This window comes from Cydia splendana, chromosome 12 (assembly GCF_910591565.1).
Source record: "Cydia splendana chromosome 12, ilCydSple1.2, whole genome shotgun sequence".
Lineage (NCBI taxonomy): Eukaryota > Metazoa > Arthropoda > Insecta > Lepidoptera > Tortricidae > Cydia > Cydia splendana.
In genome coordinates this window covers 20,204,719-20,221,488 of record NC_085971.1, presented here as the reverse complement: position 1 = coordinate 20,221,488, position 16,770 = coordinate 20,204,719, and the positions used below count along the sequence as shown (strand labels likewise).

The 16,770-nt window shown below is 39.1% G+C and overlaps 1 protein-coding gene and 1 long non-coding RNA gene across 5 annotated transcripts in view; one reads left to right on the top strand and one right to left on the bottom strand.

Moving 5' to 3' along the window:
• The window catches only part of LOC134795739 (uncharacterized), a 246,170-nt gene that overhangs the window by 53,002 nt on the left and 176,398 nt on the right, over positions 1-16,770 (bottom strand). The window lies entirely within an intron of this gene.
• Positions 1-16,770, top strand: part of LOC134795644 (uncharacterized) — a 439,378-nt gene that overhangs the window by 412,917 nt on the left and 9,691 nt on the right. For 2 of the 4 annotated variants that reach the window (XM_063767545.1, XM_063767544.1), the window contains exons 12-24: positions 1,964-2,058; positions 2,451-2,595; positions 2,997-3,135; positions 3,771-3,922; positions 4,727-4,836; positions 4,939-5,099; positions 5,404-5,670; positions 8,093-8,310; positions 8,997-9,174; positions 9,440-9,586; positions 10,500-10,725; positions 11,152-11,342; positions 15,005-15,193. In XM_063767545.1, coding sequence (XP_063623615.1) covers positions 1,964-2,058; positions 2,451-2,595; positions 2,997-3,135; positions 3,771-3,922; positions 4,727-4,836; positions 4,939-5,099; positions 5,404-5,670; positions 8,093-8,310; positions 8,997-9,174; positions 9,440-9,586; positions 10,500-10,725; positions 11,152-11,342; positions 15,005-15,193 — 2,218 coding nt within the window. The remainder of the gene's footprint in view (positions 1-1,963; positions 2,059-2,450; positions 2,596-2,996; positions 3,136-3,770; positions 3,923-4,726; positions 4,837-4,938; positions 5,100-5,403; positions 5,671-8,092; positions 8,311-8,996; positions 9,175-9,439; positions 9,587-10,499; positions 10,726-11,151; positions 11,343-15,004; positions 15,194-16,770) is intronic. The other 2 variants (XM_063767547.1, XM_063767546.1) reach the window with 1 other exon arrangement.

Sequence of the window (16,770 nt, the reverse complement as noted above, 5' to 3'; positions counted from 1 at the left end):
TTAAATTCTTACCAACTCCACAGTGAAACCTTCGAATAAAGTGCCATATGAATTGTACACAACCTTCCCTGGTTCAACAATCGCTCCATTAATTCACAAATTGGATAATCGCCCGGCACGATTGAATCACAAAGAACTAATAGTCCCGGACAGATCAACAGACAGTCGATAATGCCGTTAGGACAATGCGAGCGGAGGCTCAGAGGAAATGGAGGTAGTTCTGCACAAAGATTCCAATAGCTAGTTTGAAAATGCCCCTTGGAAGTTTTTATACAATATTACGACTATGTACTTAGACTAATGAGAATATATTTATTTATTTAAACTTTATTGCACAATAGAAATAAGTACAAATGGCGGACTTAATTCCTTAAGGCATTCTCTACCAGTCAACCATAAGGCGAAACAGAGATTCTCAAACGTTTAATAAAAAATACCTACTTGTAAGTAAGTAAGTAAGTAAGTAAATATTCTTTATTGCACCAATAATTATACATTTTACATACATGTATAAGTACAGAGAAATTTTAACGGAAAAATAGAAACAGGCGGTCTTGTCGCTAAAAAGCGATCTCTTCCAGACAACCTTTGGGTAATCGAAATGTAGAACTCAAACAAAAGTAGTGCACGGAGCAAAATATGGAGACTATTAAACACAAACACACATATTACATACTAATACTTGTCTGAATTGTTCTTGGGAAATGCTGTAATTTTTGACGGCCTCCTACCCTTCTGCCTGCGAAGTTAGAGATCCTGGGTTCGAATTTAGGTTTAGCAAATTATAACTACTATTTGGTATAGGTAGTAGGTACAGTCACTTGCAATCATAATTATGTTTCTCTTCGAAGGCCGCAAAAATATGTGACACGCTCTTACGGCTCTACAATTAAGATCGTGACAGATATTTTTGCGGCCTTCATTGTGTCACATATTATTGCAGGTGTACACAGTTTATGGTGACAGACTGGTTCTTTATGTGTTAGTGCACACAACTAAAAGCAGCCTTTTGTTTCAAAACATCGACCGATGTAGATGCGATTTTCTGTAGCGTACCTACTTGTGATGCAACAGCGATTATATTTTATCAAACAAAACTTAGAGCGAAGTCACTAATGTATTAAGTATATCGATATAGGAACTCCCTACCTGTAATTAAAATCACCCGATGTTGGATATGTATCATTTTAAGTGGTCGCCACCCACGCAGGCATCCTAGTCACATCTTTGATGGTGGAGAGGTAATGAATTACTCCCTCTAATCTTACCCTCCGAGGATTAGCATTTTACATACTAATTCAAATTCAAAATCGTTTATTTCAGAATCCATCTACATTATAATAAGGGTTCTATGTAGAAATAAATTTAGCAGCCAAGTTTAGGCGATTGTGACCTCAATCGCGGCGTCATTAGGGTGTTAGTCGCTTGAATCTATCCTTCAATTTAAGTCGATCTCATCCTAAGTGATGTATGTCATCCATCATTCATCTATTCATGTAATAAATTAACAGCTACTTGAACCTAGTTGGTAGAAGCCCTGCCTGCAACGTTGGTAAAGGCATTTATTAGTGTAAGGATGAATACTTTGTTAATTATCTAATCAGTGATTTCTTAACATTTTCAGTATGACCCTTACAGTGCCTATTATTTATAAAAATCTTACGGACAGAATTGAACACGGATGGTCTTAATATTGTAAACCGGAGTCGTGAATATCCTCTGCCCTTTGAACATCGGGTTCTAACGGCTCTCGTTAACAAATCTAGCCATTAGCTTCCTTGTTTTGTAGTATAGCAAGGGCATGGGCAGGTTTCCGTATCTCGATGACTGACGGCTATTTTGCGTGAAGGGGTTGGGGGTAGGTTAGTCCAACCAGCCTAACTCCTCAAGGAATTTGAACAAACTTTGATAGGGGACTGTCTGTATCTACCTCCCTTATTGCACAATGTACTCTTGTCCTCAGGTATGCGAAGGCCTGAATATGCGGCTGTCATCCGTCCACTCGGCCGAAGAAGAACGCTTCATCGTCTCGGGGATTCGGCAAAGCAGCGACTACAGGTACCTTATATTTGTCTCATTCTACAATTACTTGCTCCCGCTATGTACGAGCGAGATGCAACAAAACTGTTACAAAAGTAAGAGCAAATGCCGCTCCTACCTTTATGTATGTTCCCAACGCATTTTATGCAGTTACCTGAAAGTGGCAAACTAGAAGAAACAATTTTAACCCCTTGTCTCTAACGGATGCGACTTCGAATCTACAGAAGAGTTACCTCTAGTTCCTCGGATGCGATATCAAACAAGCGATTTCATACAAAATGTATAAAAATAAAAGCCCCTGGGACTTTCAGGTGTTCGCATTTTTAAAAGGGGTTAAAGGTTCTCTAAAATAACTATACATATAAGAAGAACCGAAGAGAAAAACCTAAACAAAAATAATATTTCTTTAGCGCGGGAACAGTGTACTGGCTGGGCGCGAGATCAGAAGACGGTCGCTGGGACAATTTCACCTGGAGCGATGGCAGCTCAGTCGGATACCGCGGCTGGCAGCAATACAACGAATCAGATGAGAGCGATGCCTGTTTGGGAGTTCAAGTAAGCACAACCAAGCGTAACTTAGCTTCTCAAATCTAACTATTATTTACTTTGCAAGTTCAATTCCTTGGTACATTATCTTAGGTGGAGCAGAGAGCTCAAAGGTCGAAAGGCGAGTCAAGGTTTGGCCGTCATGATATGAACCTTAATTTTTTGCGTTCAAGTCTTATAGAGTTGAACCAAGAGAAGTCTTCAACGGTTTTGATAGCACACGCAGTGCAAGTGTTATTTTAAGCGTCAAATTTCTATGAAATTATGACGTATAAATGACACTTCCACTGCGTGTGCTACGAGTATCAAAATCGTTGTATACTTCTCTTGGTCTTACTCTACTTGTGTTCGCATTCTTCCGTAAATGATTAGTATTTTCAAAATCTTTATATTGGTTAATTTCTTAACAGTGGAAGTCGTCCCCAGTCCCATCGCAGCCCAGCGGCCTTTTCTGGACGTTACACAAATGTACAGCCACGGGCGGCTACGTTTGCAAACGAAGACTCTCTGAGGTCATCGTCAAAAACAGGACTGTTGAAGCGTCATCAGGTAATTCTATACGAAGCAGAGTGTAATCACGATTTTATGCCTGTTCGATTTCCTATGTCACACTTGATCTTAGAAAAGCGGGGACAGACGTCCAATCATACGCATTTTCCTGCTGTTTTTTTTGCCTTTTTACCCAGTTTTGCTTTTCCAACGTCCTTCTATTCGCAAATGTGCAGTAACTACATTAATCCGGATAAATGTCTATCAAGAATTCCATAGCAAATGAGTATTTAGTCCCACTTGGTCTAGGTATCTTATAACTATACCACACGTCTCTGCCGATGATAGTAAGGCCATATTTCCCCTCTGTACTGTACCTAACAATCCTACCATTCTACTACACTCTATTAAGCTCTGTACATTTTCAAGCTGAAGTACGGGAGGCCCAAGGATTGGAGCGCACCGGGCACCGAAACCATACCCCTGGGCACGCATATTCACCTACAATTCCTCTTAGCTAACGTGTGATCTTCACCGCTTGAGGCTTGAAATTCAAATAGGCTCACGTCACGTCTTAGGCGTGGCGGGTAGGTTACGTCGGGATGTAGTATGAATTCAATATACGCGATATTATCCGTTTCAATAGTTTTATTTCATACAATTTTATAATATACATATAATTACTATGTTTCTAGGCACACTAACAAGCCCTGAGCACCCAAACCTGTACGACAACGACCTGGACTACTGGGTGCACGTGGTCGGACCTCCTGACACCCGGCTCGTGTTCGTCTTCCAACGGATCGATCTGGAGTTCCAGAAAGACTGTCTCTACGACTATGTCGAGGTAAGACTTACGTCCTTAAATTGTTACTCCGTTCAGACAACAACTGTGTATACATAATTAGTCTATATGAATATGTTGAGTTGAGGCCTTTAAAGCCATACTTCAACCTATTGGGATCTTCTGTGCCCTTCACTGCACCGAAACAAGAGCTCGGTCTGACATTTCCATGATTCAGCTCATTGTTTACGCTTCGAATTCCAGATAGCCACACCCAAATAACATTTCCTGTCAGGCAGAGACTTACTAGAAGACCTACATTAGTAGAGTTGTATATACATATGTATATGGGTCCTAACGCGAAATCTGTTACTGTATCGCTCTTGTGATCGCACCACCTCTGACTACCAATCGTAGCCGCATCCGTAAGATTGAAATCATATTGGAATACAACTTGTAGCAGAACATGTTTTTGAGCCTGGCTATATTAAGATTGCAAAAGTAACTACGAAGTTCTTGAAATGAGCACCCTTAAGACAATAGGAGCTTTTATTACTTTTCTACAAGTACCTTGACAAATATTGCCGGAGTAACCCTTTTGTGAAAACACGGCGCTGAAGTTGTTTGTAAAGAAACTTCATAAAGTTGACGACTTTGTTATTTGTGTCATAAATGATATGATTTACGGACTATTGACTCCTTTACCTCCTAGGTCTCGGCTTCCGTTCACACCGTACCATCTTCCATACAGTTTACTGACATTTTTTATACCTTATTGGAAAATATGATCATTAAGTGTCGCTGTTAGTATGCTTGCCGATATTACAACCTTTTCTACTCATGTAACTCATGTAACTGTAATTTCAGCTCCGGGATGCCCTCAATCTGAAATCGTCGCGATACTGCGGAACCGTCGGGGAGACGAGATGGGTAGCTTCCAGCAACAAGGCTGTGCTGCACTTCCACTCAGATTACAAGTAAGTCACCCATCGTTACTAAAGTCAACACAAGCCTTATTAAATTCGGTGTGGAACTAAGTTGAAAATTGTCTTATAATGTTTATTTATTGTATGTTCCAGCACTCAGGCATCGGGGTTTTCCCTAACCTGGCAAGCGGTGGAGCTGGTGGGGTGTCCATCGCAAACCTTCACGTCGAAGGAGGGCGTGCTGCGCAGCCCACACTTTCCTCATTTCCTGCTGCCTGACTTAGACTGCACTGTCGACATCTTAGCTCCTACAGGTACCTAATGAACGCAACTATCATAATCGAACGACAAACCTTATATAGACGCAGATGGAGTTCCACATCAAACAAATAATCAGAACGTTAATTATTCTACAGAGGAGATTGATAGAGTTGTGTTTTACCAGAAGTACTTAATGTTTAATTGCGATATGCTGCAAGATCTGCAGTTTCTAAATCACCAAATAACATCGATACCAACTGGAAAAGCTCTTTCAATTTTGTAACAAGATTTTATAAACTGCACAGCAATCAACTGATGCCATTTTTTTCTTTTATATGATCCTTATTCTTCTTCCAGGCAAACGAGTGTTCCTAAACATCACCTACCTCGACTTCGGCTACGGCACCTTCGAGAAGGGCCTCCCGTCCAACCTGACGGACGCCACAGACCCCGACTCCTTCCTCGAAGTGCAAGTGGACCTGCAGGATCAGCCCATCAGACCGTTCCTCAACCCTGACGTGTTCACGAGTGGGTTGTTCGTGTCGACGGCGGAGGTGATGCGAGTGAGGTTCAAGACCGGGAGGAACGTTAGTGGGAAGGGGTTTCAGGCTTATTTTAAAACTGGTGAGTACAGTCGAAGTCAAAGATATGTTTACGCTTTTACACCTTACTCCTTTGTAATAAGGCGAAGATAATTATAAACATTACTTTGACGGCGACTGTACATAAAAATGACACGATTTTTTTACAGCAGATTTTAATTTGTACTTATTTTTCTAAAGCGAAACGCAGTTGTTCTCTTTTAGCAAAAAAGTACTATAAAATAAATAGTCTCTCTCTACCTACCTACTCTTTGAAACTCTTAAATTTTTTGTCCGTGAGATAAAACTCTACTTTTTAACCGACTTCAATTTCATAGAAGGAGGAGGTTCTGTATTCGGTTGTGGCTGTTTTTTTTTATGTATGTTCACCGATTACTCCGAGACCCGTGGGTCGATTTGAGTAATTATTTTTTTGTTCGAAAGAAGGTACTTCCAATGTGGTCCCACATTAATCTGGTGCTGTTCTGATGATGGGATCCATGAGGAATTGAGGGAACTCCTCAATTTTTCAAAGCACATGTATGGTGATTTGGGTGTTTTCTTAAGCAACTCGAGCATTTTCTCTCGAAAAGCACCAATTTGATGAAGTGGACCTGATGATGATGATTGTTTTGATGATAATCATGACGATTTCTTAAAATGTAGGACGTTCAGCGATTACTCCGAGACCCGTGGTCCGATTTGAGCAATTCTTTTTTTGTTCGAAATAAGGTACTTCCAAGGTGGTCCCACATTAATCTGGAGCTGTTCTGATGATGGGATCCATGAAGAATTGAGGGAACTCCTCAATTGTTAAAGGCACATGTATGGTAATTTGGGTATTGTCTTAAACAAATCAAGCATTCCCTCTTGAAAATCACTAATTTGATAGAGTGGACCTGATGATGATGATTGTTGATGATAATAATGATGATTTTATAAATGTACATTACTCCGAAACCCGTGGTCCGATTTGAGTAATTCTTTTTTCGTTTGAACGAAGTTACCTCTAAGGTGTTTCCATAACATTGTTGGTTCTAATCTGATGACGGAATTCATAAGGAAATAAGGGAACTCCTCAATTTTTAAAGGCACGAGTATGGCGACATCGTTGTTTTCTATAGTAACTTAAGCATTTCCCCCCGAAAATCACCAATTTGATGAAGTACAACTGTAGCCCTACCAAGAGTTTGACACTACTACATATTCGCTAACGTCATCGTAACTATCTCGTTCGCACTAATAGGATGCCAGCGCGACGCATAGAAAGTATATCAGGGGTTGATGTGCTGTGAGGTTGAGTGATCGGGGGGTTGAGGGATTGGGGGGTTGAGGGATTGGGTCAGTGGCGGGGCGGAGGATGGATTTTATGTTTGTGTAGTGACAGGAATAATTTCGAATTTAGTGATACGCATTATTATGCTTTTTATTCATGCGTCACACGTCACTCATAAGCTTTTAACAATGCCTTAAAACTAAAAATTGAAAAATAAAAACTTTTACAAAAAAAAGAAAACCGACTTCAAAAAGGATGAAATAAAATATTATCCGTTTTTAAGTATATGCGTTACCAACTGATATGTTTGAAGTCGGTGCCACGACAAATAGTAACAATACCGGTCAAAAATAATCAGGTTTATGTGTATAATTCACATTACAACTTTACTAATATTATAATGGTGAAAGTAATTCTGTCTGTCTCTTTGTCACCTTTTCGGCTAAACAACTGCCATGTAAACTGGTAAAATTTGCCATGCAGGTAAAAAGTTAAAGCCCTGTAGATGGTCCTTGGATTGTTTTATATTTTGAAATCAAGTTTTCTGGATAAGAGGCGGGAAATAACTCAGTCCCAATCCCACACCAGAGTACTATGGACAGATCGAAAATTTGTAAAAATTGCTCTTTAAAAAACATATCGGCAATCGCATTGGTTTTATACTAGTACCGACAAACATGGTACGGACTGCGCCAAGGTGGCTTGACGGTGTGTTCTTAGGTATCTACAGAAAGTATGATCATTGCTGTCGTGTGGTGTAAGGTAGGTAATCCAACGTACATACACACATACATTCTTACACGTACATTCTTATCGAGTCACCCTAAAATCATGGTATGCTTCAAATTTGGCTTGGCACCGACTTCAAACATATCAGTTGGTAACGCATATACTTAAAAACGGATAATATTTTATTTCATCCTTTTTGAAGTCGGTTTTCTTTTTTTTTTTGTAAAAGTTTTTATCTCTACATGTATTATCTGTAGATACATAAATGATATGTAGATACATATCAAGATTTTTCACTCAGTAGCAAATGATCCTCGTAATAGACGGACACATTTTTGTTCCTTCAAATGATTCTCTTTAGAATTACGAGACGTTTCTTAGGAAAGGTTCTCGTTGTCTCTGGCGCTATCAAAATTAAGGTAATTTACAGTAAATGTATGTATGTCTATTTAATTTCCAGTGGGCACAATAAACGTAACACACACCCTAGAGCTCCTCCACGTGCGCTCAGGCCGACTGTCAGCACCCAACTGGCCTCGCGCTCCACCGCCGCGCTTCACGCTGCGGACGCGACTTATCGCGCCACATGATCATACGTTATCTGTGGCATTTGCGAAGACTACGCTCGCTAATGGGGAAGAGCCGTGGCCTTGTGGGGAAGGGAGAGGGTGGATAGAGGTAAGACAAAGACAGCAGTTCTGGTAGTAATAATATAGGACTGGTAAGATAAAAACAGCAATAAAACAAGAAACAAACTTTGTCCGTACCATGATCATACACTATCGGAAGCATTTTCAAAGACTACACAAGTAGAAAGGACCTGTGGCATTTTAGTGAGGGCATTGAAGACGTTTATCATCATTCCTACCAAGCCCAATATGGCAGTAAGTTCTAGATCCATAGCTTTATCGTTTATTTTTACATTGCCTCAATATTGAAAGATGCTCAGCAGACGCAGGATCATCGATGTTATGGCTACCTGCACTACCTGTCTTATAAATTATAACAATATTATTTAAAATCTTTAATCCTACCAGCTGCGCCATATAGAATTTGTATTGAGACGGAGGAATAAATAATACACATAGGTTGGTTATAGGACTGGATTTTTTCTTCTACTCGCACATATTTTATACTTGACTCTGAACAGTCCTGGTAATTCTTTAACTATGAGTATAATAGTTATAACTGTAAAGTACTGTATTTACCCTAGTAAATCATACGATGTAATCTAATGTATTTCCAACGGCTCGCCAACACACGACACGTACGCTCTGCTCGCGCTCCGACATCGACTGACTCTGTCAGTGACGTCACCATGACGTAAGCGCTCGAAACACTACAATACCTATCTCAACTTTCAGGTGAAAGACAGCTACACAGACAACAACGGTACACAGTGGACGCTCTGCGAAGCGGACCGAGCGAAGCGAAGAACAGAAACCCCACTCGTCATCAACAGTTACTTGCACTCGCTGACAGTGACCCAATGTGCGGGGGAGAATGGTGTACATATGGATGTTGCGTTGTTGGTTAATAAAGGTAAATCCACTAAAACCTCTGTTTTTATATTACAGTACTATGTAGAAAATGTTTCATCTTATACGTATAGTAATAGCACGTACGATTGACAATCAAGATTGGCTTTTTAAGATCCCGATTTAAGCTACATTGATTGTTTAGCTATATTATTGCCATTGGCAATGGCTGCGTTGTTTCGTATTCGCCGTCTGTAATCAGACAAGCTTCATAACTGAGTATAACATTGCGTCATTGAATCGATTAATTATTTTTCATTATTTTCTAGATCCAGACTACCACAGTAAAGTTCTACTGCTATCCGAGGGCGAGGACGCGTACATTGAGTCCTGTTACCCAAACCCTTGCCTACACGACGGGTTCTGCGCTACTGATGATACGAAGAACTTTTGTCAGTGCGCTGGGTACTATACAGGTCAGTATACATTACTCTGCAAGTCGTCGGGTGACAAGCAAAAGTCACTAACTAACACCATTGAAATTATTGGACAATAAACCGTGTTACAAGTGTAATAAAGTGCATTGTTACTTTAATTTTTTGATAGTACTTGGTGACTTTTCCTTGTCACCCGACGATAAGATCAAGTGACATTCCCTTTTAACTTTATTTAAGGGCAGCATTGTTGACGTTGCTTCAAAAATAAGAGGCAAATGTCAGAAGTAATTATTAATACCACCTTACGTTGAATTTGGACTTTCCGTATATTGAATATCGAAAGCCGAAATATGATACTTTAAATGATGTCACATTAGAATTGTCATCTCTTTCTTCAGGGCGATTCTTTTAAAAGTAGCTTTTAATAACATTGTATCGCCTTGAGCCGTTGGGCTACTTTCATGAACCCGTGCATTCTAATAATATCGTGTCTCAATGAAATAGTCTAGACCGAGCGTCCATTAAATATTAGGTCCTTAAGTCAAACTTAATCCTTCATTATAGTATGTACCTATAACATTTATTGGTTAACCAACGAAATATAAAACCGCCTGGATCAGTCACTGAACGACCTGACTTTAACCTACATTATTTGATCATGTAATGTTCATAATTCATAATTCATTTATTGCATTTATAATCACGTGTTACATAAGGTCTTACAAAGGGCATTTTACAGCTAGTGTTCACATGAACCCTGTTAGGGTACATAGCAATGTAAGTACTTAACTAAAACTTAATACTAAAGTAAATTTAACCTAATTTTTATATGGCATGCAACATGAATGTTTTCATCTATACCCTCAATTGGCTTAAGGAGCCATTTGAGGGTAGATTTTGTTTACTTTTATTTAAATTCCTAAAGATACAGAGTGTAGTGATATATTTCCAGGAATGTTCTGCCTTCTTAACGCCTGCGAGCGCTCGCCCTGCGTATTCGGCAACTGCACACTCTCAGAAGATTCCTTCATATGCTCATGCGCGCGCGGCTGGCGCGGGCGCCGCTGCGCCGAGCGCGTGCGCCCCTGCGCCGCCAAACCGTGCAACAATAGGGGGGCGTGCAGTGAGAGGGATGGGGGGTTTATGTGCCAGTGTAACCCGTCGTGGAAGGGGAAGAGGTAAGCTTGAAAACTGCTATCTTCCCGCTACTAATAGCGCTTTATCTGAAGACTCATATGTAAACGTAAGACAACTTGCGCGGCCAAGGTAGGGAAAATTGCACAAACGAAAAAAGGATCCAAAATTTTAGTTTTTATATTTGACAATGACACGCTAGGCTCTCAAGATCAGAAATTTTACCATCCAAAAAAATCAGCCGACGTATTTAAAACAATGCGCCGCCTCTTATTTAGAACGCTTGCAATAAATACGCTATTTAGGATATCGTAGTTTCAAATATTAGTGCAGATCTTTGGTTATGGACACAGCGTTCAGAGATTTCCACTTAGTTAACCTGCATTAAAAAGAATGTTACAGACATAATTTGTGTTACAGAACATTTCCAGATTTTAAAAAAAATAATATGGTAAAACTCTGCTGTACAGATGCGAAACCCCAAACCCAACCCCAAAAATCGTGAGCCTCGGCGCCCGTATGATGCAAGAGCCGTTTTGGCTCGGTCTGATCGCCGTCTTCGTGGTCCTCGGAGTCATCGGCCTGGTGTGGTGCGCCAAGCGACACTTCCCTGAGAAAATTGAAAAGTTGCTGGCCGAGGAGGCAGATCGGTGTGCGAGACGTAAGTGTTATAGGATTCTGGTCTTTTAGTAGTAGATGGCAGATATTTGCGAAGAATCTTGGTATCAAGGCACTCAGATTCAATAGTGTGCACTTTCTTAAAAAAATCTTTATTGAAAATCAATTTACTTTATTTACTAGCCTGGTTAGTCTTAGCGGATCTTCTTCTGTAAGACTTCAAGACTATATTTGAATTTATACTTATTCACGTACACGGGGAATTACGCGGGTAAAAGTGACTTTAACACATAGGACCTGAAATGTATTTGATATCAAGAATTAAGCCACTTGTGCCCAGTACATTGAATCTTGTTTTTAACAGAATTCTTTGAAGTGTGTACAAGTGTGTGCAAATTAATGTCCTCTTTAAGACTTTTAGCGCTCAAGTTTTGTGGCTTAATATATCTTTTAAAAAAAATTGTGAGAAAATACATACGGAAAACTCTTATAAAGTCACTGAGTGTTTGAAAATTTCCTTATAGCCTTATTTCCTAATATTCTTGCTCCAATCCAGACCAATGTTGCTGGTATCTTCAGGGAAGCCATAGAAATGTTCATTAAAATAATTTATAGCTGATGCAAAACTCGAGCGCACATCAACACACATTACAATATTTTCCAAAATCTCATAAGCACACAGTCAGCTTGCCTCAGAACCACGACTGTAATGACTTTTCGATACCACGACGTAATAGCATATTTTCGCCACTCGATGAGCTTCGTTTATATCCTGTTTTGAACGTTTTCTGATTCGCACATCACACGGATGGTAAGGACACGTATTGCCTTTGGCGTTTCTTCTTGCTGTATGATTAGCTTGCGGATGCAGAAACTATTTTTAATATTTTTTTAAGCATTAGCTTAACTACCAATTTTTCTTAAAACTTTTTAGAAAGATTCGTTGAGATTGTAACTCAGACAAGGGAGAACCAATAACCTTGCTTATAGAATTCGTTCTTGACATTATATTTATGTCATTTCCGATTCTTTTACTGACTGTATATAACATAGACAATGTAACAAGATATGTGCAGTAAGTAGAGCAATTTATCGTACGCCTAGTACAATACTAGTACAATTGAATCTGATGGCATTTTATGTAAATTTTTGATATCCTGTAGGTTCCATATAACACATGGGGCACATCATCTACTTCAGTTGTTAAAATCTAGCCTTTTTCAATATTTGGCTCTACTTGGTGCAACGCTATTTCTTAATCTATAACATGAGTGAAATCATAGATTCAGTTAGAACTGACGTGTTCGTTTCTGGGATCCGTAAGGAAACACGGTTTTTTTAACTTGGTGCAAAGTGTATCTGTATTAAATGTTTTTATTTCAGGGATATTGTTTTTGTGCTGTTTTCCAAATTTATAATAACTTGAATATGCTACTACGAAAAGTATCATATTTTGTTTTTCGCAGTCCATAATCCATTAGTATTTTTTTTATTTAATCTTAAAAGTGTTTTTTACGAAAGAAAGGTAATAACTTGAATATGCTACTACGAAAACATGATGACAAAACATGATGCTCAAGTTTCATTATATGAATTCCCTCTCACGGATATACATACAGATCTATAAATTGGCAGAAAGGCTTACAAGTTCATGTCGCTTTGGATTGCCAAGTTAAAGCAATTGTGGATGGCGATGGGTCTGCTAGACGTTAGAGTGCCTGGACAATCATAACATCTTTACTCCCTTTATAAGCCTTCTAAAAATCATTTTCATGTCTATCTCCTTCTGTTCATTTATAGGCTATCTCTAAGTTCTAGTTATTTCTATAAAGCTCATTTCATTTCTGATCACTCTCTTGTCGTTGACTTTTTTCATCTGGTATCCATTTAAATTGTTTAATTTCCAACATTTTATCTTTGAGCCTTTGCTCAGATTCATTCCAGTTTTTTTTTAAGTTTTGTATCATCACGGTATATTTAAATTACACAAACTGGTCTACCGCGATATAATTTCATTGTTTTAAATAAAACAATAATAATAAAATATATAATAATAATTTGTGTAATTCAATATGTGTAAAAAACGCGAGAGTTTAAAGTGTTATATCATCACGGTATTTCATTCTTATTCGTTTTTTGATTAGTATGAATTTAAATAATTGAGCAATGAAATATAGGTATTTTAACCTAAATGTTGTTCTAATAATTTTAGTTCTTCTCTGCATTACAGTTTCATTCTACATCAGTCTCTCTTCGAAATTCATCATTTTCATCCTCAAAAATCTCCTAATAATCTAAAATTAGCAACGATTGTCTTCGCATGAAACTCTGGCATTCCTATATGTACGGTAGCGCGCGCGGGGCGTCAGCGGTACGCGGCCGTGCCGCAGGCGGAGTAGCGGCAGGCGCGCGGCGACGCGGCGGACACACGTACGTGCTGTAGCGGTAGTTCTGCGTTTCACTGACGTCTTCACGGACGACGCACGTCCGGCGTTGCCAATCGATCCAGCGTAGAGACAGGAGACGTTTGACGACTGATGCAAGAGCTACCCCAATGCCTGGCTTAAATTCAAAATTTTATCCTTATTTTAGTACGAGCACAGAAAACTAAATAATAGAGTCGAATAGAGTGAAGATCAAGCAATATTTTGCATGTGTAATTTTGGCGGCTGAACTAATTTTGTGGTCCCGGATTGTCAACATATATTTATGATTGAAGGCCTTATAGTTCAGCAATTAAAACAACACTATAAAATATTGTTGTACCTATTCTATGCGCCTATATTGTTCAGTGATCTGTAGTACTATTCCTCAAGAGCTCTTTCTGAAGTCTGACTCAATTAGTGCTTCGGACTGACCATCAAGCTTAGGGGTCAAACAGATCACTGTGTTATGTCTTTCCTGTAGACATACACGAGAGTTAAGGGCTATAAAGGCTAATTTTCTTATTTAACCCTTATCCACGTGAAAAGGTCCTCCTTTTATTTAAAGAACTATGATAAAATCATTACTTACATGCCCACAAGCTGTTAACTATTGCCCACAGGAGAGAAAACTAGTGTGTTATCGCGAACAGTACATTTTTCTCTCCTGTGGGCTATAGTTAACAGCTTGTGGGCATGTAAGTAATGATTTTATCATAGTTCTTTAAATAAAAGGAGGACCGTTTCACGTGGATAAGGGTTAAATAAGAAAATTAGCCTTTATAGCCCTTAACTCTCGTGTTTGTCTACAGGAAAGACATAACACAGTGATCTGTTTGACCCTTAGAGCTCCTCAACTAGACCCACCCTCCGACACATAGGCCATTATTCGGCGTTTCAACCGCATCATTTTTGAGGGCAGTTTGACGAAGCGGCTGTAAATTGATGTCGTTTTGCTTATTTGGCAGGAGTGCTAGCGTCCGTCGCAGCCAACTCTTTACCAATTTAGCAGCGACAAAATGGGACAGTGCCACAATACATCATATTTTTATAGGAATTTGATATTTATGGTGGCGCTAGCAAATTCTGTCGCTTATCGGTGCAAAGTTACCTTAGACAGACTCTTCCAAATAATCAGAAACACCACCAGATTATACTGCAAATTCTACAAAAATGGGACCACGAAAGTGATTTAGAACAAACGCCTGAATAATGAGCCAATACAAGTAGACGGACAGTAGCGGCAGGCATTAGAGTATCTAACTGGCAAACGTTGTCGAAGGTAAACTGTCGTCGGTGCACCGTCAGTGGTCGCCCTCCGACACGGCTGCCGTTGTTCCAGCGCGGCCGGAGCCCCGGACGCTGCTGACTCGGCTCGGGATCCGGAAGCCGTCCGTGTCCGCGCCGCACCAGCGCGTCCGCGCCGCGAGGACGTTTAGCTTGGACGATCTGTTAAAGCCGCCGCCAGGACGTAAGGAGTGAACGCGCTCCGCTGCGATAATCATGCATGTTCATTTATGTTTAAGGATATACGAGACTGCTTTGAATGGTGGAGACTGATTTTTAAACAACTACAAAAAGATTGCCAATTCGTCGGATTCTTACTTTTTTTTTTAATTCCTTTTGGTTATTCTTGTGTATGTTCTATGTTCCCCGATTTCTGGAATCCGGCTTGACCGATCTTTATTTTATTTTTAAGTGTTTTTCACTGTTGGTCCCATTGTTATAATGTCAGTTTCTGATGAAAGATTCTCGAGACATCAATGGGCACACATTATAGTGATATGACTATTTCTTATAGTAACTCGTGAATTTACTCTCGAAAAGCATCATGTGAAGTGGAACTGCTGATGAAGATAATGAAATTAAATGATGGTAGCCCATCCTGCGGTGGTTCTTTTTGTAAAGATTATTGTAGCTTTATATTAAGCAAGGTCTTAGAAAATATCGCGATGATCAACATCACCACAAATGTTTAATAAATATGTTTCGAAATAAATATTAACGATGAAACGACAATCATGCATTAGTTACATTTAGGGCTTGCATTCCGGAATTCCGGAATTTCGAAATTCCGGAATCTCGGACTAATTTTCCGATATTACAATTCCGGAATTGAGACCAGTGAATATCGAAAATTCCGGAATTGGATTTAAGTACTTTTATTAGATTTACTATTGAAAAGTGCCAAGAAACTACACTACTTATGCTGGTGTTATTAGCCGTGGCTGACAAAAGTCTGAAGTCTAGCAGCATGCATTAACATGCCTCATTAACTTTATTAAACGAATTTTTACTTTTCATGCTTACTAAAGCAAAGCCATACATTTACTTGTCCAGAATCCTACCTACGCGAAACCTTTGAATTTTAAATGTATAACTATTTGGATATTTTATTCTCAATTCAGAAAGAAATTTCCTCAATTAAAGATTTCGGATTCTGTAGTGTAGCAGCAGCAGCACATTATTTATATCCTGAAGCGCTAATGAAATTATTTAGCCCATTTGGTTTAATTTCAATAAGGCTTGCGTTTTGGGCACTAGTCGGCAATGCATAAAGGTAATAGGTAGGTATAAGTAGCTGAATAGGTAGTTACTTTAATACATTAAAAACAACCTTAACTCAGGAACAAATAATCGTTATACCTTAACACAATAAATGCCCTTACCGAGATCCCCATCAGGACCTTCATCTTCGTAAACAGAGCCACTAGGTAGTCTACGAGGCGGTTACATTTAGAGATTATATAAAACTAGACATCAAATGGTTTGCCAGCATTCGTAGTTTCCCCAAATACATATATACGCCGTATCATTGAAGTGAATAAAAGTGACCATAGTAATAAGGTGCTAAAATAAGAGGTGCAAAGACGGCACTACTCAATTTATTAATATTTTTCGATTAATAATACTTCAAATTAAATTCCACCAAAACAATACTTTCTTTAATAAACGTAAAGTATCAGAATTTCACATTTTTTGTTGATTTTTATTAAAAAATCTAATATGAACCAGTTCCGGAATTGGGACCCAATATCGCAAATCAGT